The sequence below is a fragment of the Zootoca vivipara genome, chromosome 2 (assembly GCF_965207765.1).
Source record: "Zootoca vivipara chromosome 2, rZooViv2.hap1.1, whole genome shotgun sequence".
NCBI lineage: Eukaryota > Metazoa > Chordata > Lepidosauria > Squamata > Lacertidae > Zootoca > Zootoca vivipara.
This window is the reverse complement of record NC_142584.1, coordinates 85848229-85876026: the sequence shown is the minus strand read 5'-3', so window position 1 is coordinate 85876026 and position 27798 is coordinate 85848229. Positions and strand designations below refer to the sequence as shown.

At 42.6% G+C, this 27798-nt stretch overlaps 1 protein-coding gene across 7 annotated transcripts in view; it reads right to left on the bottom strand.

Annotated features, from left to right (window-relative positions):
- The window catches only part of FGD5 (FYVE, RhoGEF and PH domain containing 5), a 150380-nt gene that overhangs the window by 108896 nt on the left and 13686 nt on the right, over nucleotides 1-27798 (bottom strand). For all 7 annotated transcript variants that reach the window (XR_015948465.1, XM_035106525.3, XM_088663290.1 and 4 more), the window contains one exon: nucleotides 21696-24660. Coding sequence is in view for 6 of the 7 variants with exons in the window: in XM_088663290.1 (XP_088519416.1) it covers nucleotides 21696-24660 (2965 nt within the window). In the remaining variant the exon portion in view is untranslated. Of the gene's footprint in view, nucleotides 1-21695; nucleotides 24661-27798 lie in introns of those variants that run through there.

Here is a 27798-nt window from a genome sequence, read left to right as displayed (position 1 = left end):
GAAGTTGCTAAAAGTTCACCGAGCCTGTTACAGGATTCTCTGTATCCAACACTGACAACGTAGGAAATGTTCATTCGTGCCATAAATGTGGTTTAATTCTAACAAAACAAAATGGCGGAAACACGATCAACAAAGGCTTTTTGGTTGTTTCAACGCTGCCTTTTCACTGTGATCGTTTCTCCTGAACATATCATTCTGCTTAAGTATCAACCTCCCTTAATACCTCAGTGTTGTCCATGCTGAACAGGACTGATAGGGGTTGGAGGGCCACAAGTTCCCTGTCTCCGATCTATGGCCATGCCTGCACTAGATACTTCAAGTGGTTTAACAGGTCTTCCATTTTCTCGGAGAACGGTGGGAATTGCAGTTCTTGGAGGGAAATTTGGGGATCTCTTTCAGAATTATCAGCACCTCACCAATCTACAAGCACCAGGATACTTTGGGGGAGGGCATGATAGTTAAAATGGTATGAAACCAATAGAAGCTTGGAAGGGAGGGCAAAACAGAAGTTGGCAGTGTTAGTATAGGTGATTGAGTGAGTCATTGTTGAATTCTGTGTCCAGGGCAGCTGTTTATCAACTCCTTCTGGTACGCAGGCTGAGACCCTACCTGCCTGCAGACTGTCTCGCCAGAGTGGTGCATGCTCTAGTTACCGGTATCTCCCGCTTGGACTACTGCAATGCGCTCTATGTGGGGCTGCCTTTGAAGGTGACCCAGAAACTACAACTAATCCAGAATGCGGCAGCTAGACTGGTGACTGTGAGTGGCTGCCAAGACCACATAATACCGGTCTTGAAAGACCTACATTGGCTCCCAGTACGTTTCCGAGCACAATTCAAAGTGTTGGTGCTGACCTTTAAAGCCCTAAATGGCCTCGGTCCGGTATACCTAAAGGAGTGATTCCACCCTCATCGTTCTGCCCGGACACTGAGGTCCAGTGCCGAGGGCCTTCTGGCAGTTCCCTCGCTGCGAGAAGCCAAGTTACAGGGAACCATGAAGAGGGCCTTCTCGGTAGTGGCACCTGCCCTGTGGAATGCCCTCCCACCAGATGTCAAAGAGAAAACAACTACCAGACTTTTAGAAGACATTTGAAGGCAGCCCTGATTAGGGAAGCTTTTAATGTTTAATAGACTATTTATTATAATATTCTGTTGGAGGCCGCCCAGAGTGGCTGGGGAAACCCAGCCAGATGGGTGTGGTATAAATTATTATTATTATTATTATTATTATTATTATTATTATTATTATTATTACCGTAATTTTATAGAATGAATGTTTATGTTGCTGCATTGGTAGTAGATAGCGGGAGGGGGGATTTGATTCATTTCACATTTAAAAGTGAACCTACATAATTCATGCATTTCAAAACAATATGCGAACCCAAACACATTCATCCTTTAAGATTTTTTAATATTCAGTTGGAAGCCACCCAGTCAGATGGGTGGGATATAAATAATAAATTATTATTATTATTATTATTATTATTATTATTATTATTATTATTATTATTTCTTTTTCCCCCAGTGCTGTTCTCCAGCCAAGTAATGTGTAAAAAAAATGTTTATTTCTATGGTAAAGTATGCATAGGAATGCATATATTAGTGAGAATAACATGCATTTTACTGGGGAAAATTGCTTTGTAAAATTGCATTTGATAAAATTGCATTCAAACATATGTATATGAGGAGAAATTCATTCCTGAAGGCTGGTGAATTTTCAAGAGGCTTAAAAAAAATCGCACACTGATGTGGATGTGTGGAGAACTGAACTTACGTTTGTGAAAATTAGAAACTGAGAGAACCAACATTGTTAGATTCACCCATCTCTAATTAGCAGTGAACTAGTAGATAAATCAACACTCCGCCCCCCTCCTTGGCTTTTCTTATGTATCCTCTTCAGAATCTATTCTTCTCTGCCTTTTGTAGTTACGTTATGTCAAATAAAGCAATGCAAACATTTCTAGGGTTATTACTGCACATCTCCTAGCCAACTGGAAAAGTAATTCAAACATTTACGCATTTTATTAGGATCCCACCCTATTTTATAGATGCTTAAGCCGGTGCGGGGGTGGGGGGTGGACAATTAATAGAAATTCGGTGGTGAAACGTCGCATGGACAGATCTAGAGTAGCAGCAACTTGTTGTAGAGTAATACCAGAACATTTTACCCACCTTCCTCAGTAAATAGGCCCATATGGGTTTAAGACTAGAAGTTCTGGGGAAATGGGGTTACAACTCTCATCGCTGTAAGCAGCCCAAGGGCAAAAGCAGTTATTATGAAGCTTAAGCTAAGTACCACACAGGTTCAAGCCATCACTCACCCCAAACCCTGGATGTGTAAACGCCACCTTTTCTGCCCGTCTGTCAGAGATGCAAGAAAATTGTCTGGATATATTGCAGCAAAATTGGCTAACCTTCTTGAGCCTTTCTCCCACCCTACCCCCTTAGTTTTACAGTCGAGACTCCTTCCAAGCAGGCATTTGTCCCGATGGTTTCTGTACAAATACACACACCAGACAAGGGCAGCAACCTTGGAAGATTTATCTAGTGCTGCTTCCCACAGAATTGCAAGGGAGGGGGGGGGAAGAGAAAAAAGTAGAGAGGCATCTCAGTGAATACTAGAAAAGCACAATAATCTTGAGAAAGTGCCACCAGGCCACAAAGCCAGACAGACTGGAGCTGTGTTAATGGCACATACTGGAGATTGTTTTTACTGCTCAGGACTTAGAAGAGAATCCAATCATGAACTGTAGCACAGTAAGTTATTATCATTCTGCAGGCCTACAATATACAATATATGAGGTACTTAAGGTTTATAAAACGTCAATGGAGGCTTAAATTTAGGGACGGCTTACGTATACATGCATAACACTCATGTACACACTTACCAAAAAGAGAAAACACTGAGTAGCATTTAGCAGAAGTTCTACTCAAATTAGACCCAATGAAATTGATGAACCTGAGTCAGACTACAGTTACTCCATATGTTTAAAGCACAGTGATACCACTTTCATGAGTTCCCACAAATCAGGATTTCCAACAAAGAATTCTGGGAGCTGTAGATCCATACCCTCCAACATTTCTCCAATGAAAATAGGGATGACCCATTCCATAATGATATAATTTTACTATTTATACCCCACACATCTTACTGGGTTGTCCTAGCCACTCTGGAAAGCTTCCAACATATATAAAAACATAATAAAACATTAAACTTTTTTTAAAAAAACCCTTCTCTATACAGGATTGCCTTCAGACAGCTCAGGAGCTGGATAACTCCATGCCCTCCAACATTTCTCCAATGAAAATAGGGACATCCTAAGGAAAAGTGGGAAATTCTCTAAATCAGGCTTCTCTAAATCAGGGCCATGCCTGGAAAATAGGGACACTCGGAGAGTGTGTAGTTTGTTAAGGGTGCTGAGAGTTGTTAGGAAGCCCCTACTCCCCTCAGAAAGCTATAATATTCTGAGTGGTTTAACAATCAATCCCTCTTCAGAGGACACTGGGGGAATTGTAGCTATTGGGGACGAATAAGAGTCTCGCTTACCAGACCTGCTTAGTTTCAGCAAGGTGGTAACGTCATGTGCTTTCAGACCAGCAAAAGACGGATCCCCTGACTGTTTTCAAGGCAGTTCCACACAAAATGGGCCACAGTAGTAAGTTAAGTAAGGCATGAGTCATGAGAAAACATCAGCAGAACTTTTTGACATTTCACGCATTTCATAGGGCAGGAAGTAGGTAAGGTTGATCTGATCACAAAACCGTAGAACAAATTAATATCTTTCACATTATGGCCCCATATACAGTAACCAGCAGAATTCCCCCATAACTCATCTCTCTGGAGTAAACAAGATCAAGGACGCCAGCTTAGAAACCAACCAGTTCACACATAAGTCTCAAACAACACCTTCAGATAGTCATTTTTCAGTGACCGCCTTATTAATAGACTTTCCTGCCAACTAATCCCTGAGGCTTCAGGCAATGGCTTCGCTGGCTGAAGATGGAAGAACAATTTTACAGCAAAAGATGGTTTCTTTTATTTTTCTGTAACTGCTGGGAAACTTGCCAGTGAAGAGTTGCAAAGGTAATGCTCCGAACACCCTTACAAAATTGCTGCCGCTGGTGAATTTCAGCTGTTTTTAAGATTTCTACTCCAAATATGTTTGATGTCATAAGGGTAAATTAAGGGAAATTATTACTCAAAATAAATAGAAGCATGAGGCCATTACATAGGAATTGTTTACTTTCTGAGACCCAAACCCAATCAAGGCTTCAATCATTCATGTTATTTGTATGCTGCCTTTCCAAAATTACATCTCTCCAAACGTAACGAAAGTAGTCAAAAACAATAAGCAAAATATCAAAAGTACACAACCAAATTGAACTATTTCCACATAAATCAAAAGATCAAAAATAAAAATACAAAAAAACCAGCAGCAACCTCATCCCAACCCTAGCTCCTAAACAACACCCCAGCCCAAGGTTCTGTTCAGCAGCCTCAGCTTTTGTAGCTGGAGTCAGTCTGCCCTCCTGGGCCAAGTGAAAAAAAGGCTGCAAGGCAGAGAGCAGGTCTTCCACGGCTCACAGTTCAGATGCAGCATGTTCACATGGTGCACTCATAGTCACATATTCTGTTTGGTGGACTTCTAAAATTACTGATAACCCAGAATGCAGAGAGTGTGAAAATTGCAAATCACGCTGTGTGAGGGTGAATCATAATCAAATAACTAATGCAAAGCATTATCGCAGGAAAAAAAAATATTGATTTCATTTCCCCTTCAGCCATGTGTAAAAAGGGACTGAAAACAGGATTAAAAGCAGTAGAAAACAAGATATGGAGAAAAGGAATCGGATCTGGATCTCTGAGAGAATGATTAAAAGGAAGCAAGAAATCCTTAGTTTGCTCTTTGCTGTTCAGTCAGGGAGATGAAGTGTGTGATAGACACTTCCTTCAAAGCAATAACAATGCCCAGAGCCCATGATTCTCACTTACACAGCACTTTTTAGTATTCAGAGCACTGTTTTTTCTCTCATCCAGCCTCATAATGTCCCTATGAACAAATACCGGTAGCATTATTGCAGCTGTGTTACAGCAGACAACAGACAAAGCCAAAGAGAAATGGCTGGGCCCAGAGGCAGTGTAGTGTAGTGGTTAGGGGACTGAGGAAACCCATGTTTGGATCCACACTCTGCTGTGAACGTCACTGTACACCCACCCATGCATAACTCACATGGAGTTTGCTGCGAGTAAGTATGCATATGATGACTGTTTTGAAAGGTGAAATGGACGCTATTCAGTGTGCAGCTACTTTGATGAAATAGGTTGCGACTCATCCCTGCCTGCAATCTGGGCCATGTGATATGAAAGCCACAATCCCCCTAGTCTTGGAAATGTTGGGTGAGTGTCATGGACTGGCTGGGCACAGAGGAATGGTGGGAAGAACCAGCCGGGGAACTCTCAATGGAAGAAGGCTCAGAGCACGGGGATTGGTGGTGGGATGGGAAAGAGTGGTCAGGGGCAAAACAGAGAGAAGATTGGGAGAAGGACATGTCAGAAGCTGAAGAGGTAGCATGGCTTAGTGAGTTGGGAGAGTCTGTGGCAGAGAGAAGTCCAGAAGCAGAAATGGAAGTAGGAGAGTTGAGAGCCAGAAATGAGTCAGGCTGGTGAAGAAGCACAGGTGCCTCCCCCTCCTGCTACGACAGGCTCCCCTCCCCACTGGTCTCCCAGAACCAGAAGAGGTATGAAAAGGGTGGAGGTGCAGTCTCAGATTTCTTGGGAAAGGCCCTGGGGAGGAGAGGACTTAGGCAGCTGTGGGAAAGTGGAGACCTTCAGTCTCCGCAACCACCTCATAGGGGAAAGACCTACCAAAGAAGAGTTGCTGTGCTCATTAGGCCTGACACTCGTATGCAGATCCTGTTTTTGCCAATTAAGACTTGACTTCATTTATTCCATGTGATTTACTGCTGGCTCGCTCCTGGCAGTGAGAGAGCTGAAGTACTCTCAGTAAACTCTGCATATAACCAAAACCTTTCTTATCTGTATTCTTTCTTCACTTTCTCCAGCCTGTTTCAGAATACCTGAAGGAGCGTCTCTCCCTATACTTCCCTGCCTGTGTCTTCAAGATCTTCTGCTGCAGTCCTACTCCAACTGCCCTCCATAGTGTTATAGAATCACAAAGAGGGGCCTTCTCAGTGGCAGCACCATTCCAGCTTTGAAATACCCTCCCTAAAGAGACTTGCCTAGCTGGCACCTGCTTTTTGCTCTTTTCAGTACTGGGTTAAGATGTTTTTATTTACCCAGGCATTGCATAATCCCTCGGTCTGCCCTGTAATTCTGCTGTCTTTTATTATGGTTGTCACTGTTAGTATTTTATTGTACTGTGTTAGGTTTTTGCACCTGGAATCTGAAGTGATGAAAGTAGTACAGGAATAATTTAAGCATTTTTAAAAAAAGTTTTAGATGTGGATCCCCCCCCCTTAAAAAAAAACCCACCTGGTTTTACACTCTATTTCCTCGTTTCTGACCCACTGGATTTATTCTTAAAGTGTAGCTTGCAGCCATTCAGTGACCTCGACTGTCTTCATAACGGGGAATTCCACACAAAGAATAATACAATTCATATACTGGGTGGAACAAAACATGGAATTTTCCCTGGCAGGGGGCGAACAACTTGTTGATATAAATTTGCAGACCAATTGGATGGAGAGTATAAAAAGGACAATTGTTTTGCTAAGATTATTTCCAGATTTTCCAGGCTGTTATGGGCCAACACAACAATCAAGAGCTCACTATTCATAATAGGAAAAAAACATAGAATGAAAGAGAGCAATTCACAGATCAGTTACAAAGGCATTAGCCTACGGAAGCCAATAGCCTTGCACTGGTGTGACATGGCGTGTGGAGGGTGTGCCTTGTTAATAGGTTTGCTGTTTCCTCTTCAGCAGGATTTCACATATAATGATTTCACATGTTTCGTAGAAAAATGGCTTGACTTTTATAGAACAATGAAATTCTATACTACTCATGTGGTACTATAAGAGGCAGCAAAGAATCAAGAAGTAGCAATATTAAGAATGAGAACCGATATTCAATAGATATAATTCTGCCAGTGATATTAACTCTCAAAGCCTGAATATAGTCTTTATTTAAAATAGATTTTTTTTTCTAGCATTCAGTTTTCCGACTATAAGCTTACTCTGAGTTATTGCTGAACTCATAACCCAGGAGTGAACAAATTAAGACCAAAAACTCTCATATGGACTGGTAACACTGTGCGTATTGTAGAACAAGGACTGTAAGCATGGTCTTAATTTTTCTAGATTTCCCTTCTCGAGTTCCCCTTTCTTTCATTTTCAAAGCCAAATTATTACTCTTCCTTTATTTATGTTTGGCAACACGACTTAATCATGAAACTTGAATCAAAGATCTTTACATTTTATTTTGAATTTCTTGCTGGTTTCTTAGTCCATTGTTTCCATGGAATTCCTCATGACGAGGACAAGGAACAAGTTTCCACACTGGCCTAAACAAGTACAGGAGAGAACAAGTTGGCTTTTTGATTTGCGGAATCCATGAGAGGACGCTGCCCAGTGGTACAGCACATGCTTAAAGGCTTAAAGGCTCAGGTGGAACCGCTGGAATCTCCACTTAAAAGCAGGAATAGGGAACCTGTGGCCTTCAAAGGTGTTGTTGGACTCCAACTTCCATGAGCCACAGTCAACATGGCCAACGAATAGTCAGGGATGATGAGAGCTGGAATCCAACATCTGGAAGGCCACAGATTTCCCAGCCGTAACTTTAAAGCATATTAGTACAGAGCTAGGAAAACCCTCTACTTGAGCCACAGCCAATCTTAATAGACAATATTGATCCAGGTGGGCAAACAGTCTCACAGTTTTACATGTCCATGGTTGGAAAATGTTTGTACTTCAGAAATGTGATAAAAGTCAAGGGATGGTGCACTGCCACCTACAGCATGGATCAAATGACCTACCATGTACTAATGCAAAACATGCCAAAGAATAGGAAGCTATCTCTCAGTACACATTTTCTGAGCCCGTCACTCCGTTTATTTGACTCCGTGGTGAAGAACCAATATTTTGGACAGTGTATCTGAAAGCGATGCCCAATGGCAGAATAGCCATTGGCAGAGAGGCTGAGGAAATTCACCTGTACTAGCACCAAGTATCACTGCAGCATCCCCTTCATGACACATTGCTTCAGGCTCTTCTCTGCAATGGCCTGTCCAGCACTGGCTTCACTATTCCCTCAAAAGCAAAATAAGGACAAAACTGGGAGAGTGCTTTAGAGGGACCCAGGTGGCGCTGTGGGTTAAACCACTGAGCCTAGGGCTTGCTGATCAGAAGGTTGGCGGTTCGAATCCCTGTGACGAGGTGAGCTCCCGTTGCTTGGTCCCAGCAGCTCCTGCCAACCTAGCAGTTCGAAAGCACGTCAAAATGCAAGTAGATAAATAGGAACCGCTACAGCAGGAAGGTAAACGGCGTTTCCATGTGCTGCTCTGGTTTGCCAGAAGCGGTTTTGTCATGCTGGCCACATGACCTGGAAGCTATACACCAGCTCCCTCGGCCAATAATGCGAGATGAGCGCGCAACCCCAGAGTCGGTCACAACTGGACCTAATGGTCAGGGGTCCCTTTACCTTTACCTTTAGGAGAGTGCTTTAGCAGGAACAGGCACCACTCCTTGAGTAGGGTCTGTCCCTGATGAACAGGGGAAATTGGAGCATCTGGAAATGGCATGGCATAAAGTGAAAGCTTTGAAGAAAGCTACTGAGGCCTAGTCATGGGATCTAAATACTTCCTGTGTTGGTAGATGGTCTCCACTAGAGAGAGCAAAGGAAACAAAGATGCAAGAAGGAACTATTCTTGCAATATGCTGTTGCTTTGATTATGTCCCATGGGTGTTGAGGGAGAAAGGATGCCCCTGTGACAAACCCAGTCCAAGCTGACAGAAGTTGAGCTTGTGGCCTGTAGATCATGGAAAGGTGTTTGGTGGTGATAGGTCTACTTGTGCTTACTTTAGGCCTTTGAAGAGATACCCCCTAATTAATCCGACCAATTACCCAAGCGAAAGGGTCCTTTTATTGGCTCTTTAAGAGGGGTCCTGGCAAAGCAGACCGTGCCTCTTAAATACATTCTCCCATCCATTAACTCTAATTGGTCCATTAAGATAAAATTAATTGTTGCGTGCCAGTGAAAAGCCAATATTAAGGGGCTTTACATTAAACCCCCATGGGTCCCATCAAAGCACAGTTCTTGCAGGATAATTAAAAGTGGACTGTATGCTATAAATAACTGTGTCGGATTGAACAACAGACCATAAACTATTGAATTAGATTTGTAACAACTGCAACTACAACACCCAAAAGCAATTGCATTTTTAATGCTATGGGATATAGGCACTGTGTATCATTAAGTAGGAAGGAAAAGAAGATTCACGGGCTGCCTCGGAGTGGTAATGCGCCATGCCTCATCCAATAAATCTTTGCAATAAGAGTCGGCAAACAGCATATAGAGAAGATAATGCATTCCTATGCAGGATAGAACAGGAGTTGGTGATTTCTAATGTGAACATACGCTGGCCATATTCTCATTCTTCTTCTCATTGCAGGCAATACTGGGCTAGTTTTGCAGGCTGGTGAACTCCTTTCCTATCTGTAACAATTTTTGCACTCTGGTGACGGGAGCAGAGAGACAAATATTATACAGTATACAGTCAATGCGGCTAATGGCACCAGGAAGGAATAAACCATCATATGCTCTAGTAGTTACAGTTGCTGTTGTATATGGCTGTGTTTTGGTTGGATACCACTGGTTGTGATAAAGGAACAGCATCACGTACACAACTAATTGCTACTGGCACATCATGCTACCTTAGGTATTAGCTCATAAAGGGGAGTCCGCACAGACATGTCTTATTACTGCCAGTATACCAATAACGGTGATGGAATTCTCTCACTTCCACCATGTGAACCCTACCAGCAAGGAGGTCTAAGCAAATTACTTAGAAACTCTTACCAATCTAAGTTATATTGCCTGTCTCTTCTTTTTGCTATACAGTGGTACCTCTACTTACGAATAACTCTACTTACGAATGTTTCTACTTACGAATGGAGCTCCGTCCGCCATCTTGGATGTGGTTTAGATAGGATTTTTTCTACTTACGAATTTTTAGATAGGATTTTTTCTACTTACGATTTTTTTCTCCCAATGCATTCCTATGGGATTCGACTTACAATTTTTTTCTACTTACAAATGTGCGTTTGGAACGCATTAAATTCGTGAGTAGAGGTACCACTGTATTAGGGTGTGAAACTTAGTTTTTGCAAATTTATTCAGTGAGGGGAATTAAAATAAGTTTTTTGGGCGTGAGAAATTCAAATCTGCTATTATTTTTGTGATTGGACAACGTTTAGCTTGGTACATCTATGTTTGATCAAGAAGCACATAAACTGCTTTTGGAAAACCAAGAGATTTTAATTTTACCTTCTGAAAATGTCAGGTGATGCTAAATCATAAGACTAAGAATATATAATATAACTGCAAGTACTTGACAATCATTTTTAATTATTTCTATGCAATTCTACATTTTACCTACCAAGTAAGACAAAATTATATTAATTTAACCAAAATATCTTTTGAATTCCAAAGTTCTGTGGAATGCCCTCCCATCTTATGTCAAACAGATAAATAACTATATGACTTAAGGAATACATCTGAAAACAGCCCTGTACAGCTAAGTTTTTAATAGTTGATGTTTTGTTGTGGTTTTAATATTTTGTTGGGAGCTGCCCAGAGTGGCTGGGGCAACCCAGTCAGATGGGTGGTATATAAAAAATAAAATTATTATTACTGTTACTATAAGTTGTGTTACAACTTTTAGCACCCCTCATTTTTGGAATCTGAAAGTTGAAAAATTCAACACGCCCTACTACCTTTGAAGCATTTGTAAGTAAACCATTTTTAACGTACCGAACATGTGATCTTTTTCTATGCTAAGGGAAGTGAGGAACGTAGAAGCAACTTAGAAGGAGATATTTTAAAAGTCTAACAGCCTATATTTCTATGCTTTACTTTGTTGCATGTTTTGTGATTTTAAATCTCTGCTGGGATTTTAAACCTCTCACCAATGAGTACTTACCCCAAACCTGGATCTAGGCATTCAGGGAATATTACTTTTCTTTTACCACATCTAGTATCCATTATTCAACCAAACCAAATTAACCAGCACAACATTCAATGCTATTTTTCTAGAAAAAGAGGTACTGGAACTCACCATGAACACCTCCCTTGTTCTCTTATAATGTCAATGGCGCCCACCTGAGAGGTGCCAGAACTGAGTTCTGTGAGTTCCGGCTGAAATAAAGTCCTGACAACATTCCTTCCAACGCTATGATTCTACAATGTGTAGTTCTGCCCTGAATATTGTTCATCTTTCAGTCTTGGATTTCCTGATTGTATAAGGTAGGCTTCCCTTGCAACGTTCCTTATGATTACAGGATAAACACTGGGCGATGTATTTTGCTCCAAGAAAGCTTTCTGCCTAAATTGTACTTACTCACAGATAAATTGGCTCGTGTTTTATGCCCCAGTCTGACGTTTCAAGTGGCAAGCTGACAGCAAATGCCCTCAGCCAGGAAATCAGCTTGAAAGGGAGGGATTCAGCCAACAATTCCCACGCTGGCACTTGGCCTTGCTAGTTAATCCTGGCAGGCTGCCTTCTGGTCTAGTTATAAGAGGAACCCTGCTGGATCCGACCAAAGAAGCATCTAGTCCAGCTTTCTGCTTCCACACTGGCTGACCAGAAACATCTGGGAAGTCCACAATCAAAATGTGTAAGCAATAGCAGCACTCTCCCATTCTTGTGTCCCAACCATTGATATTTGGATGTAGACTGCATTTGACCCTAAAAATCCATCGCAATCTTTTCCTTCATTAATTTGTGTAACCCCCTTTTAAAGTCCTATAATTTGCAACAGCAAATTTGTATAAATTTGCCCTAAAACCCCTACTACTTTAATTGGATGAGCCCAAATTCTATCTAGTATGATGTGCTGGGGTGGGGTTGGGGTGGGGTGGGACGGTGTCTCTCTGTCTACTTTCTGTACACCATGTATTATTTTATAAGCATCTGCCATGGCACCTACTTATTCCCCCCCCCCCACAAGCCAAATGTCCTCACCTACCTAAAAGTCTCCTTTACAGCCAAAAAGCTGATAAGACACAGCCCTGTTGCAGCACATAGCACACTCCAAATGATCACTCTTAGTGCAAATCTATATCTTATATTCAACATGGGGAAGGTTCTGAAAATGGCATACACACATCAAATTGTCTCTCTCTCTTCCGTAACATAGAGCACTCCCCCCACGGGTTGACAACCATAACAACTAGCGCATTTCCTACCCTTATCAGTTGTAGCCAACAATGTGCAGTGGGGGAGAGAAAAACACACCAGACAATTATCTCATTATGATACAGGAGGGGGAGAAAAAGGATACAATTCTTGGCAACAGTGTCATGCATATCTCTGCCCTTAAGGCAGGTTTCTTCCACATTACAGACCTTTTGTGGTGCATTATTTTTTCCAAAACCATCTGGAAGTGGAATTAAACCTAAGGTTCCACATAGCACATAAAAGACCACTCTATTATCCGAGAGTGCCTTTTGTCCCACTGCCCAAACCCTCCAGTAATGTTTGCTCAACAGTAAGTTGCATCCAGCAAAGATTCCCAGCAATTTTTTTTCTTGTAGGTTCAACCTGTTTTATTGCTTTCTGATAAGCTTAGGTAGGGGATTAGTGATGAATAGCCTATTAATTACTTATTGACTAACCTCTCTAGGACTTCCAGGTGGGAACTTTTCTATTTTATTTTTTATGTGATTTTTATAGCAAAATAATGCTATTTTTCTATTGCAGTGTGTGTGTATGTGTTGGGGGGGGGAACCTAAGTGACGTAAGGAAACTATTAATTAAAGTCACCTCTTTTTCCAGAAACAGTAACTGACAGTGGGGCAATTAACAGCGGCTTTACAGAGGTTAAACAGGAAGTGTTTAATCAAACGTGCAGGAGCCCTTAAAAACCTCAGTAGTGTTTTGCTCATCTACACTAGACAGGCTGGTGCTGCAATGAAGTATAACTACCCCTCCTTTTGCCACAATTCAGATATTAACAACCAAAGGACGACAGCACGCAAAACCACTTGAATGCAATGGAAGGACGACATTATCAGAATGCTCTGTAAACCCTTAATGAATGAGGTTTTTCCGAAAGTGAAGAAACTTAGGATGCCAATTTCAAAGTAAAGGGCTAGTGCGGAAACAACCACAGCATGCAGACCAGGACTTAACAGTACTATACAGCCACGGCAGGCGAGATCCTACAGCAACATGCATCAGATACTGCATTGTCAAGGGGAAATGTAATATATTCATTCTCTGCTTCTATTAACTCAATTTCCATTCCACTACATGGCCCATTTGAGCTCTCGGGGTGGCTAACCACAATAAACAGACAATAAAACAACAATAAAAACCAACAAAATAAAATACCAATTAAAAGAAGTGATGCCAAGATAATAGTAAGACAGATTTGCAGTCACAAATAGATAGTACTGAGCTGCGGAGAGTAAAGCTCAGACCTAAGGAAAGGCAAGATTGACATGCACCAGAAAGCTCTTTCACGAAAGCTTGAAAAGTGCACATACAATATACTCATAGCTGAAACCCCCTTGTGCTGCTAGAAAGAGGGTATCAATCTGGGCCCCATGTTTTTATGAATCATCTGCTCCACACCTCTAGGTAGTTAAGGAGCCTGGTGGTAAAGATGGGGAAAGGGCAGACCCACTGAAATGAATGAATCCCAATGAGATATGCCCATTAATGTCATTGGGTCAACTGAGTAGGACAAACATTAGAATTAGTCCACCTTTTTGTGTGTTTGTTATACACTGTGTGAGTTATGAAGCAAATAATAATAATAATAATAATAATAATAATAATAATAATAATAATAAGATTTGTACCCTGCCCATCTGACTGGGTCTCCCCAACCACTCTAGGCAACTTCCAACAAAGATTAAAAATACATTAAAATGTCACACATTAAAAACTTCCCTAAACAGGGCTGCCTTCAGATGTCTTCTAAATGTCAGAAAATAGTTTATTTCCTTGACATCTGGTGGGAGGGCGTTCCACAGGGCGGGTGCCACTACCGAGAAGGCTCTCTGCCTGGTTCCCTGTAACTTGGCTTCTCGCAGCGAGTGAACCGCCAGAAGGCCCTTGGTGCTGGACCTCAGTGTCTGGGCAGAACAATGGAGGTGGAGACGCTCCTTCGGGTATACTGGGCTGAGGTCATTTAGGGCTTTAAAGGTCAGCACCAACACTTTGAATTGTGCTCGGAAACGTAGACAGCACATCTGGCACAGTGGTTAGAGCATTGGACTGAGACCTGGGAGACTGAGGCTCTAGTCTTCACTCAGCCATGATGGTCAGGGGCCTGTGGCTGTTTCTTAGCATAAGCCTACCTCACAGGGTTGTTGTGAGGTTATAAAGGGGAGTGTAAGACCCATGTCTGCCACTCTGAGCTTCTTGGAAAGAAAGTGGGATACAGACAACAGCTTTCAGTTTGTTTGTTTGTTTGTTTAACTTTGATCGCAATGATTGCCATTGCTGCGAATTAGTTCCTTGCAGAATAATTACAAGTCCTGAATTTCACCTTCTTCTTTTTTTACTTTGAAACCAATTAGCTTCTAGTGACAGCTGACAATCATCTCTGATTGTGCTGACAACTGTATAATAGGAGCCATAAACCCAATTGGCTATTTGAAAACGTTAAAGCAGTGCAGTTTTCATCTTGTTAAAACTGCCCAGTGCTCTCATCTACCCAACATTTGGAACGGCCTCATTATCCTCAGAATACTGATCTGTTATACAATACTCTTAAACCTTTACCCACAGAAGAATCATCTCACCCCCTGCACCAGACTACTGGGAATTCAGTGCTAACTAGCACTATAGCTCCCAGAAAGTGTTGTCTTCTGTTTTGAAACAAAGGCGTCACTCCAGTTCAGAGGTTAGAGTTCCTGATGTATCCAAAACAACACCATTCATGGAGAACAGGGAGATATTGCTAACCACTATCAGCAGGTGGGGGCACCCCAAGGTTTACAGAAGCACAAGCAATATTTTCTGGGGGGGGGGAATACATGGGTGGGAACCCGGCCCCAAACAGTACAGTACCAGGATGCATGCTCAATAGATGCAGAATGCAGAATACAGACTGCCAGGGGCAGGGCAGAAAATCAGGAGGGAGAAACAAGGGGATAAAATAACAAGAAAATTCTACATTGCAACATTTTGTTCAGGTTCCACATGTAAAGACTATAATCCATACAAGACTGTGTGACTTTTCAGAGACAATGGACAAAAACCTTCATCCATCACCACTGGAAAGAACCAAGAGCTGCCTGTACAAGGAACAAAAGGAAATGACCTTGTACTAAATCTGACAAATGCTCCATCTAGCTCAGTATTGTCTGCCCAAACTGGCAGCAGCTGCCCTGGATTTGAGGCAAGTCCTACCTGAAGACCCTCTCTCCTGAAATTCCCGACAGTGAGTCAGGTTACTACAATTGTCGTGGGAAGACCATTACAACAGAGGTATTTGTCTTTCTTTCTGAACACGCTGCTTCCCATAATGTTGGGATTTCACCAGGAAAATATAAAGTCTAGAACAGGGGTCCCCAGTCTACGGCCCGGGGGCCACATACGGCCCCTGAGGCTCTTTTATGCAGCCCCCGGGGACCCCCGCCACCCGCTCTTACCGGCGCAGCGCAGTGCAGTGCGGTTGCCGACGTCTGACCCAGAAAAGCGACGGAAATAGCTTGTGCGCACGCACAAGTGTCATTTCCGGTGCACTTCCGGGTCGGAGGAGGCTTCTGCACATGCGCACAAGCTATTTCCGGCGCTTTCCAGGTCGGGAGTATGCCAGAAATAGCGTTTGCGCATGCGCATGCACAGCCGCGCGCTCCCGCACCCTCCGGCCCACCATGCAATCGGCACGGCGGGCATCTGGCCCAAAGCTGGGTAAGTTTGGGGACCCCTGGTCTAGAATGACAGTCCAAAAACAAGAGGCGAAAGGCAATATGCTGCTAGGCCACATCATGCAGCAGAAAACTCATCACTGTGGGGCCCATAGGCCTTCTCCACATGACATGACTGACTACTTTTCACGGAAAGAACAACCTTAACGGCATTTCTAATGCTGCATTACCAAATTATATTTTAATTATTAATACTAGTTGGCTAAATTTTGGGTAACGCTGGTAACTGCCCTTCAGGGGACAATGTTTCCGTTCCTAAGCCCCACATCAGTAATTGAAAGGAAAGATTATCTCTTGCATGCTTTCATTACCGAGTTCTTTCGCTATCAATTTGATAGAATCTAATTAAAAAATATTAGCCGAGATATACCACACCCACCCGCGCAAAGGCCTTAATCGCCCCTTTCTTTTCTGAAGAAAAGAAATTAAAAACCGAAATCTTCTCTCTGGCCAGTTGTAACAAACCCCTGCAAACATGGGGGCTTCCGAGGCATCCAAATGGTGTTGCAATTTGATAGTGTTTTTTTAATTCTATTCATGAAACTCAATACAGAAAAACCATCACAATGAGGATTAGAGCTGGTGCAGTACAGTGGAAGGTAAGAGACTGAGGTGCAAATCAGGAAGTTCCCGGTTCAAATTTTGTCTCTAGTATGAACTCACTGGTTGATCTGAGGCAAACCTCTCTCTCCTAGTCTTCATTTCCCAATTATAATACTGCCTCACCCTCCAGGAGAGATGAAAATCCCACGAGAACTTCTGATGTGAATGCATTATATCAAAGAAAGTGTGTGCAGAAGTGAAAACAACGTACAAAATTTCTTGCAATATTAGGCATAATTGCATACAAAACTGGATATGTCTGGAAGTGTGAATGAAAATATGGGATGATGGGAGTTGTATTCCAGCAACATCTGGAGGGCCACCAGTTTCACACTGCAGCATTACAAAATATTGTAAGGTTTGCAACCCGATAATATAAAGTGCTATACAAAGTGAAGTGCTTTGAACACTTGAAAGCGCGATACAAATGTTAAGTATTAAATATATGTTTGCAGTCATGATTTCATTCCACATCCTGATATCTTAAGAATCCCTGAAACCCTACATTTCCCATCACTTATTACGAGAAGTGAACATTGGCTGGTGGCCACCATTTCAACACACACCCTGGATGAAATATGGGAGTGATACCACATGATCATGTATTATGTTAGTCCCAAAGAACCTCTAGTGGGGAGACTGTCCTGGACACCCAAACAATGTACTGTATGGTGGAACCTCGAGTTGCGGACGTAATCCACCCCAAAAGCACGTCCCCAGTACTGGTTTTCCCAGTAGTGATGTATGGAAGTGAGAGCTGGACCATAAAGAAGGCTGATCGCTGAAGAATTGATGCTTTTGAATTATGGTGCTGGAGGAGACTCTTGAGAGTCCCATGGACTGCAAGAAGATCAAACCTATCCATTCTGAAGGAAATCAGCCCTGAGTGCTGGAAGGACAGATCCTGAAGCTGAGGCTCCAATACTTTGGCCACCTCATGAGAAGAGAAGACTCCCTGGAAAAGACCCTGATGTTGGGAAAGATTGAGGGCACAAGGAGAAGGGGACGACAGAGGACGAGATGGTTGGACTGTGTTTTTGAAGCTACCAACATGAGTTTGACCAAACTGTGGGAGGCAGTGGAAGACAGGAGTGCCTGGCGTGCTATGGTCCATGGGGTCACGAAGAGTCGGACACGACTAAATGACTAAACAACAACAACAACAACAACAACAACAACAACAACAACAACAACAACAACAACTCTAAGCATGACTAAGTCTGGACCCAACCCACAATGCTTTAATTGAAGCAGGGTTTTCCAGAACCATAGAGAAAATAATTGTCTCCTGTCTTCCTTTTACAAAATGGGTGGTTTCACCTAGTGCTTTTCCCCCCTAAAAAATATGTTTAGGGGTACTCTTATTTTCCTACTCATATTGAAATATTGCCCCTCAATGAGGCCAAACTTAGATTCACAAAATGTTTAGAGGTATGTTTTATCCTCCCAGAAAAAAGCACTGGTTTAATCTGTTATGTCTTTTTTAATTATTATAATAGCAGTTGTCAGTTTTTCCCAGAGTACCAGTGCTGGCATACATAGCAGCAGCCTTGAATACTGTGCTGAAACTTCCTGAACCAGTTTCGATTGGCTTCCCCTTAGCAGCCCTGTGCTTCCATAGGAAGTTCATAAATGTGTCACAGCCATTTGCTTTGTTCAATATTTTTAACTTTTATCTGTAAGGAACGCTCTGAAATTGCACTTCACTTGACAACAACAAGAACAAAACTGAGACTATCAGAGATAAACACCTACAGTATAAAGCCATGTGTCTGTGTTCAGCTATGAATGCATTTCTGTGACCATATACTGCTGCCCAACCAAGTCTACCAGGCTGATAATAATGACAAAACAGAATGATGCATCCATTGACAAGTGAATCTAACTAGTATGATTCTTAAGATTGTTCTTAAAGCCCTCAGAAAAACATGTTAAAATCTATGAAAAAAAAATTCAGGATTTGAATTTAACTCTTGAGGGCAAGACAGTTTCCACCCATATCCAAGGATAAACTATATGTGCACAATATATTCTATTACTACTTATTAATTTATTGAATTTGTATACTGCCCTGTAAGGGCGCTTGTTTGCTTCTCACGAGTACGGGGCTTCAAACTCCGTAGCTGGTTTTTTTACAGAGTTTTATTATATACATTCGTACATGACAGAGCTAAAAAGTCCATGACTGTCTAGTCCGAATCTGAATCTGAATCTGTAAGTGGTGTGCGTCTAGACTGGTACCAACAAAGGAACCTGGGAGCCCTCAGTTTCCACTTTTGCTCCCGACGTTTGTACCCCCTGCGCTCCTGGGATGAAGGGGCGGAGACGTTGCCTCCCCGCCCCCCCCGAACTGCTAAACTGTTGAGCAGGTTCTCTGGTCTCTGACACTTCCCGCTCCACAGCGCTCAGGTGCAACGCTTCTGACCTTCCCCACTGCTCCTGTGAGCCATCAACATCCCCTGAGCTCTCCTCCGCTGTGAGAGCCTCAGCGCCACCTTCGGGGCGATGCTCTGAACATAGCTGCCAAGTTTTCCCTTTTCTCGCGAGGAAGCCTATTCAGCATAAGGGAAAATCCCTTAAAATAAGGGATAACTTGGCAGCTATGGCTCTGAAGCAGCAGCATCTCGGAGCCCTTGCACTGTCCCACTGGGCTCCCTGCTGACCCCTGGTGGTCCCCTGGGATACCCTTCATCTGAAAATCTGAGAGCAGTTCACAGCATAAAAATACAAGAAAAAACACACAAAATGCATAATAAAAACAAAGCAATAACCCCCTTTCCACAAACACATTTAAAAGGATATAGGATCCTTCTGGCTGTTCCCTCACTGCGAGAAGCAAAGCTACAGGGAACCAGGCAGAGGGCCTTCTCGGTAGTAGCACCCGCCCTGTGGAACGCCCTCCCACCAGATGTCAAAAAGAAAAACAACTACCAGACTTTTAGAGGACACCTGAAGGCACCCCTGTTTAGGGAAGCTTTTAATCTTTAAGAAATTAGTGTATTTTAATATTTCTGTTGGAAGCCGCCCAGAGTGGCTGGGGAAACCCAGCCAGATGGGCGTGGTATAAATAATAAATTATTATTATTATTATTATTATTATTATTATTATTATTATTATTATTATTATTACTGGATCCTCCCAGAAAAAAACACTGGTTTAATCTGTTATGTCTTTTTTAATAATAATAATAATAATAATAATAATAATAATAATAATAATAGCAGTTGTCATGTCAGCCCTCTTTAGGGAAGTTTTTAATCTGTGATATTTTAATGTATTTAAATGTGTGTTGGAAGCCGCCCAGAGTGGTGGGGGGACCCGGCCAGATGGGCGGGGTATAAATAAATTATTATTATTATTATTATTATTATTATTATTATTGATGTTACATGGATGTGGAAACTGGCCCTCCTGATGCTGCTGGACTACAACTCCCATCATCCCTAAATATTTACCATGCTGGCGGGGGTTGATGGGAGTTGGAGTCCAACAACACATCAAGCAGTGCTTTTTTCTCAGGGGGCACTCAAGGGTATGCAGTACCGGGGCCTCTTTTTGTTGTTGCTAAAAAATGTGGCATTTGCTGTAACAACTTCATGGTGAGTGCCAGCACCTATTTTTCTAGAAAGAAAGCACTGACCACAAGGATCACCTGTTGCCCATCCTAGCTTTATTATGTCAGAGTATTTAAGCATTTGAGTTTAGCTCTGCATAGTTCAGCTGCTAAGTGAAGCAGTGACCCAATATTATGGGCAATGTACAACAAATGGTAAATAAAGTGAAAATCCCATTCATTTTCTAATAGAAATGTGTGTGCATGTGTCACTGACTGGTTGACTTGACTGCCACCAAATATAATGAGGAGTTTGGATAGCCCATAATAGCTAAGGAAATAGATGTTTCTTTCCCACATAGTTGTCCTTTCTTCTTTTTCTGCCTTGACTGGTATGGGGACAGATTTGCTTTCAAGTTGAGTTATAAACCTGTGAGGGGTTGTTAAGATGGAATGTCAAAGCAAAAGAAATCTTTGCTTTGATAAGATGAAACTAGTGAAATTAAAGGTTAGATCAAGATAGGGGGTCCCCCCCCTCTCCAAATGATCAGAAAGAAAAAAGCCTCACTGATGTCTCAAATCTCACATCCACAACATCGATCAATGACAGACTTTAGTAAAAATAGCGAACTTCACATAGTTTGTAATGGCTGAGTTTGAGGAAAGTCTACAGATTAATCCTTTAACTTTTGGGAACCAAAACTGACCCTTAAGAGGAGCAGACAAGAATGATGAGTGGCATAAAAGCAGGTAATGTAGAATCATAATTAATAATAATAATAATAATAATAATAATAATAATAATAATAATTTATTATTTATACCCCGTCCATCTGGCTGGGTTTCCCCAGCCACTCTGGGCGGCTTCCAACAGAAAAATAAAATATAATAATCGATTAAACATTAAAAGCATCCCTAAACAGAATGCAGTGTGGGAGCTAAGGAGGCAGGTAATGGATGAGCCACAAGCCCCACTGAAATGACGTCTAAATGAAACAAGCATTGGGAGAGAGAAAATGGTTTCAGGACTTTCCTGTGGGTTTCAGACATCTGGTTTACATATTAGTATGTGTTTAGTTGGTACATTTATGAACATCTATTTTATATATATATAAGACCTTTAAAAAACTCTTATAACACTAAGCTTTGGTTTTCCCAGTGCTTCCATATATGGGGATCAACGAACCAAGCATTTAGATTAGAGGACATTGAAACTTTCTAGTGACTCGCTTTTAAATATATATACTGTGCCTTTTAAAAATACTGTATTCTTCCCACTCTCTATAGAGAGCATTTCCTGAAAAAGGGAGATAAGCCCAGCAAAGTTGAGAATAAGCCTACAACTCCCAATACACAGGAAGCCTAGCTTCTCCGGTCAAGGCTAGCAGGCTTTACATAAATATGTGTTACAATACCTTTCAGTTTCCTGGCTGGTAGGTTGCTGCTTGTTGTTCTCAAAGGCTGTAAAACTGCTCATATCCACATAGCCATCATTCTCGTTTGCGGCAGATAACGCCCTGCTAGGATCTTCAAAAAATTCAGTAAAGGTCCCAGCCCTGGTTGGCCTTCGTGGGGGTATTTGTATGTTTTCATAATCAGAGTTCATAGCTGGGATGTTCTCATAGTCAGACGTATCAGCATTAGGAAATGAAATAGACCTGGGCTTAGTTAAAGGAAGGGGCATGAAAGGAGGTCTGGAGCGATCCTCAAAAGACTCCACCCGTGAGACACTCCTACTAAAGGTTTTGGGTGTCCCTTTTCTTTTGCCGTCCTTGTAGAAGAGAACAGTTGGAGACTCAGATGCCCTCAGCTTGCCGGTCCGTGATATTAGCTGAGGGGAGCTGCTCAAACTCCTCCTGTCGAGTTCCATGAGTCTGGAAGGCCCATGATAACTAGACTCCGAGGAGGACCTTGAAGAAGAAACATGAACATCCACATGGACTTTATTTTCCGTCTTCTTCTTGAACTTTAAGGTGAGGAACTTCTTGAAAGAGGACTTCTTTTTCTTGCAGTACTTATCGGGAGAGTCATTCTCAATTAAAAGTGAAGGCGAACTTTTCGTTATTGGCTTCTTGGTGATACAGGCTAGTTCAAAGGGAGGTGGAATATCCACAACTGAGGAAGGGGTGGAGACCCCACTGGATGGAAGGTGATTCCTCTGGGAAAAACTACCCGAGGAACCAATGACGCAAGGCAAAGTGAGGTCTTCTGTCCTGTTTATTCTATTGTAATCCAACATGGAGGTATCACTTTCTCTATATACAGAGACGGGGATATCTCTGCCTTCTACTGAAAAAGATCGAGGGTATAAAACAAAGCGCCTTGGCTTTGCAGGTAGGGCTCTATTCATATCCATGGGCTTTCCTTCTGAAAGAGAGAAGCTATGGCTTACATCTTCAGACATGGTGGAAGCAGTGGCTGAGGACTGCAGTTCAGTGTCTGGGCCTGTTTCTTCTGGAACTGTCTCTGGCACATACCCAGGCACTTTCCCAGAGAGGGACCTTGTTCTAGTAACAATGCTTTTCCGATCAATGGAGAGCAAGTGGTTTTCGCTGTCCATTCCCCCTCCCTCTCTGAAATCACATGAACTATCTTGGACACCAGCCTCCCCCATTTCTTTTCCAGCACAGAGGATTTCATTTGCTGAAGGCAAGCTGTCTCCCAGTACGTATGGGTCATCTAGGGAGTCACTGCTGATTTCTCCATCATTATCAGGAACAACCACCACTTCAGGGACGGCTGAAGTTCCATCAATCACATATTCACTGCCTGAGTCTATTTCCGTTTTTCCGGGGTGGCAAACGTCCAGTTCCCTTGTGGAGTGCCAAGTACCTTCAGCTGTACCTTCATCAGGTGTACTTGGGGCAGTATCTTCAACATTGCTGTGATCCACCACAAGCATTTGGTTGCCTGACTGTGTATCTTCCAAAGCACACTCACTTATGCTGTGATCTCCAGGTAGAACATCTGACTTGGATCTTTCTGCCAGCTGCGAGTCAGATTCGAGCTCATTAACTTCTTGAAGGCTGAAGGGCTGGTTATCACTGTTCATTTCAGTCCCTTCTAATGGCAAATCTTCTTCAGAAGAGTCAGGAGCATCCTCACTGCACTCTTTTTCAAAGGGAATGATCTGGCAGCTGTCGTCCATGGTCTCTATGTCTACCACTTCATCATTTTGTTCTTTGGAGTCTTCCCTTGTATCACATGCTGCCTCTGATGTTTTCCCCTCGCTCTTCATCTCAGTGGTTTGGTAGCCATCATCTGTATTTTCTTCCTGTTCTACGCTTGTTTCACATCCAGCCTCTGGGTCTAGTTCCTCCTCCTTTTCAGCACCGGCTTCATTTGTGGCCTCCCCCAAAGTCTCTTCAGGATCAGGACCAGCTTCATGTAGTTCTAATCCAGTATCTACGTCTTCAGAATCATTAGCAAGGGGATCGCTTAGGCTTGCACAAGCACCCTCTGCAAACTCTGTTTCTATATTTGAGGCTGATTCATCCACATCATCATCCATTGGGCCCATTTCTGCATCAGCATTAGACTGCTCCTCTTCTAAAATCTGAGATAGACCTTCCTCTCCGGGAGCCTCACAAATTGGTGACTGATCCTCTGAAGATGATGTTGGCGCCTCTAAATACTGTAAAATAATATCTTCACATATGACATCATTCAAAGCCTCATCTCCATTCAAAATCTTATTGTCCATATTATACTCATTATTATCCTTTAGCAGATGCAGTTCTTGCCGTGCTTCATCAGACTCATCTGCACAGTTCATCTTCTTGTTGGCATCAGTTTCACAATCCACCTTGTCATATCCACCCTCAGAAGCACCCTCCTTTTCAAGGGCTTCAGCGTTGCAAAGAGCTTGAGTTTCGGGTGGTTCAGTTTCATCGTTCTCCAATAAATTTATTTCAAGGTCACCGATGTCACTGCTGTGGGTACAGCCATCCTCTTCTTCATCTGCTTCCTCAGGAGTGTGCAAGATCTCGTTCTCTGCTGATTCCTGCTCATGTTCAAAGTCATAAACTTTATCAATCAATTCATCTTCAGGAATCACTATATATTCATCATCAGCTTTTGATCCTAAGAACTCTGTGTTGTTGCACTGATTTCCTTCATAAAGCTCTCCCTCCAGTTTTCCATTGGTACATTTGTTCAAGGTATTGTTGGCCTGAACACGGGATCGCTGTAGAATCGATGGATCGTTGTCAGCAGAGATTTTTGGCTTGGGAGCAATGGGTGGTTTTGGACCCCTAGACATAGAGTTTGAATTGTTAAGTGTGCCAGACCTTGATAGCGACGGAGGAAATTTGGAAGCAGCTATGGAAGCGAGATGACTGAGAATCTTTGGTTTTGGTGCTAATGGTGGCTTTGTAAGATCTGGAGAAGGAAGGAAGAACAGGAAAAGCTATATTAGCAACCTTCTATATATATTGAGTTGTTAATGCTACTTAAAATATGGAGATACAGAGTCGCTGATACATCAGTTTAGACTGGTGGAGAATAAATTGCCCACATCCCCCAAAGGGCATATGGTCGATCATTGTGGGAAACTGAACACTGGACAATATATCCAGCAGGGTTCTGCTTACATTCTTAACCTATGACCCATCCAAGCTGAATGCAATTGCCCAGCCATATACTGGGGTTTGCTACCTGCTTGGAAACCCCACCTTTGTTTGATAACAAAGCTGTATGGCATTCATTTGAATGAGTTACAAATTAGATAAGCCTAATAGTTCGCATATATAGGTATAGATATAGATATAGATCAGGGGTGGCCAACTCCCAAGAGACTGCGATCAACTTTCAGAATTAAAATCTGGCAATGATCTACCCCTGTTTTAAGGGGTTCAGCTCAAAGTTGTTCAGCTTTTCTGCGGGGGAGGAAATGGGGGGTTAAGGTGCAGGCTTTTGGGGGGAGGGGACTTCCGTTTTGGGGTTAAGGCAAGGGAAGTTGGGGTTAAGTCACTCACAAAAACATCACTATGAATGAAAACAGCCACACAGAGAGAGCCCCGTCTTCCCTTCCTGAGTTCAAACAACAATGTAGGCCAGGACAAGGGGGCGGGCAGGAGCCAGATTTACCGGCGCAGAGGAAAGGGAGCCAGAGATTGACTGTGATCTACCAAAACATCGCAGGGATCTACCAGTAGGTTGCAATCGACCTGTTGGACATCCCTGATATAGATGATATAGATCAGTGTTTCTCAACCAGTGTGCCTCCAGATGTTTTGGGACTACAACTCCCATCATTCCTGACCACTGGTCTTGCTAGCTAGGGATGGTGGGAGTTGTAGTCGCAAAACATCTGGAGGCACACTGGTTGAGAAACACTGATATAGATATAGGTATAGGTATAGATATATAGATATAGATATAGAGACTGAATGTGGCAATAAAACTATGACAGCAGCATTCCCTGGATAACAATGACCTGTTTTATACACAGCACTAAACTGTGGTTTGTTTGATGATCTGAACCCTATCCAGTCTTAACTATGGTTCACATGCTGCCAACAAATCCGCCAGAGAGGTTAAAAGCAACAAAAAGGGCTTTTATGGGTATGTCCGTAGCAAAAGGAAAAACAAGGAAACAGTGGGGTCACTCAGAGGAGAAGATGGTGAAACGCAATCAGGGGACAGAGAAAGGGCAGAACTCCTCAATGCCTTCTTTGCCTCAGTCTTCTCCAAGAAAGAAAACAATGCCCGACCTGAAGAATATGGAGCAGATGATTCAGCAGAGGAAACACAGCCCAGAATAAGTAAGGAGGTAGTACAAGAATACTTGGCTAGTTTAGATGTATTCAAGTCTCCAGGGCCAGATGAACTACATCCAAGAGTATTAAAAGAACTGGCAGAGGTGATTTCAGAACCACTGGCAATAATCTTTGAAAATTCCTGGAGAACAGGTGAAGTTCCAGCAGACTGGAGGAGGGCAAATGTTGTCCCTATTTTCAAAAAGGGGAAAAGAGAGGACCCAAACAATTACCGCCCAGTCAGCCTGACATCAATACCAGGAAAGATTCTAGAGCAGATCATTAAGCAAACAGTCTGTGAGCACCTAGAAAGAAACTCTGTGATCACTAAAAGTCAGCATGGGTTCCTGAAAAATAAGTCATGTCAGACTAATCTGATCTCATTTTTTGACAGAATTACAAGCCTGGTAGATGAAGGGAACGCTGTGGATGTAGCCTATCTTGATTTCAGCAAGGCCTTTGACAAGGTGCCCCATGATATTCTTGTAAAGAAGCTGGTAAAATGTGGGCTAGACAATGCTACCATTCAGTGGATTTGTAACTGGCTTACTGACCAAACCCAAAGGGTGCTCATCAATGGCTCCTCCTCATCCTGGAGAGTAGTGACTAGTGGGGTGCCACAGGGTTCTGTCTTGGGCCCAGTCTTGTTCAACATCTTTATCAATGACTTGGATGATGGGCTTGAGGGCATCCTGAGCAAGTTTGCAGATGACACCAAATTGGGAGGGGTGGCTAACACCCCAGAGGACAGGATCACACTTCAGAATGACCTTAACAGATTAGACAACTGGGCCAAAGCAAACAAGATGAATTTTAACAAGGAGAAATGTAAAGTACTACACTTGGGCAAAAAAAAATGAAAGGCACAAATACAGGATGGGAGACACCTGGCTTGAGAGCAGTACATGTGAAAAGGATCTAGGAGTCTTGGTAGACCACAAACTTGACATGAGTCAGCAGTGTGATGCAGCAGCTAAAAAAGCCAATGCAATTCTGGGCTGCATCAATAGGAGTATAGCATCTAGATCAAGGGAAGTAATAGTACCACTGTATTCTGCTCTGGTCAGACCTCACCTGAAGTACTGTGTCCAGTTCTGGGCACCACAGTTCAAGAAGGATACTGACAAGCTGGAACGTGTCCAGAAGAGGGCAACCAAAATGGTCAAAGGCCTGGAAACAATGCCTTATGAGGAACGGCTTAGGGAGCTGGGTATGTTTAGCCTGGAGAAGAGAAGGTTAAGGGGTGATATGATAACCATGTTCAAATATATAAAAGGATGTCATATGGAGGAGGGAGAAAGGTTGTTTTCTGCTGCTCCAGAGAAGCGGACACAGAGCAATGGATTCAAACTACAAGAAAGAAAATTCCACCTAAACATTAGGAAGAACTTCCTGACAGTAATAGCTGTTCGGCAGTGGAATTTGCTGCCAAGGAGTGTGGTGGAGTCTCCTTCTTTGGAGGTCTTTAAGCAGAGGCTTGACAGCCATCTGTCAGGAATGCTTTGATGGTGTTTCCTGCTTGGCAGGGGGTTGGACTGGATGGCCCTTGTGGTCTCTTCCAACTCTATGATTCTATGATTCTATGATTCTATGAAATCATGACCTGAAGCCATAGTGGGCTGTTGGCTTACAAATCTTGTTTGTTTTAACTGTGGTTTATGCAAATGCAGCAACCTTTCATAACCATGACTCCCAACCCTCATCACAGACAATCCGTAAGCTACAGAGGCATATAGTACATAAGAGCATGGGGGGGGGG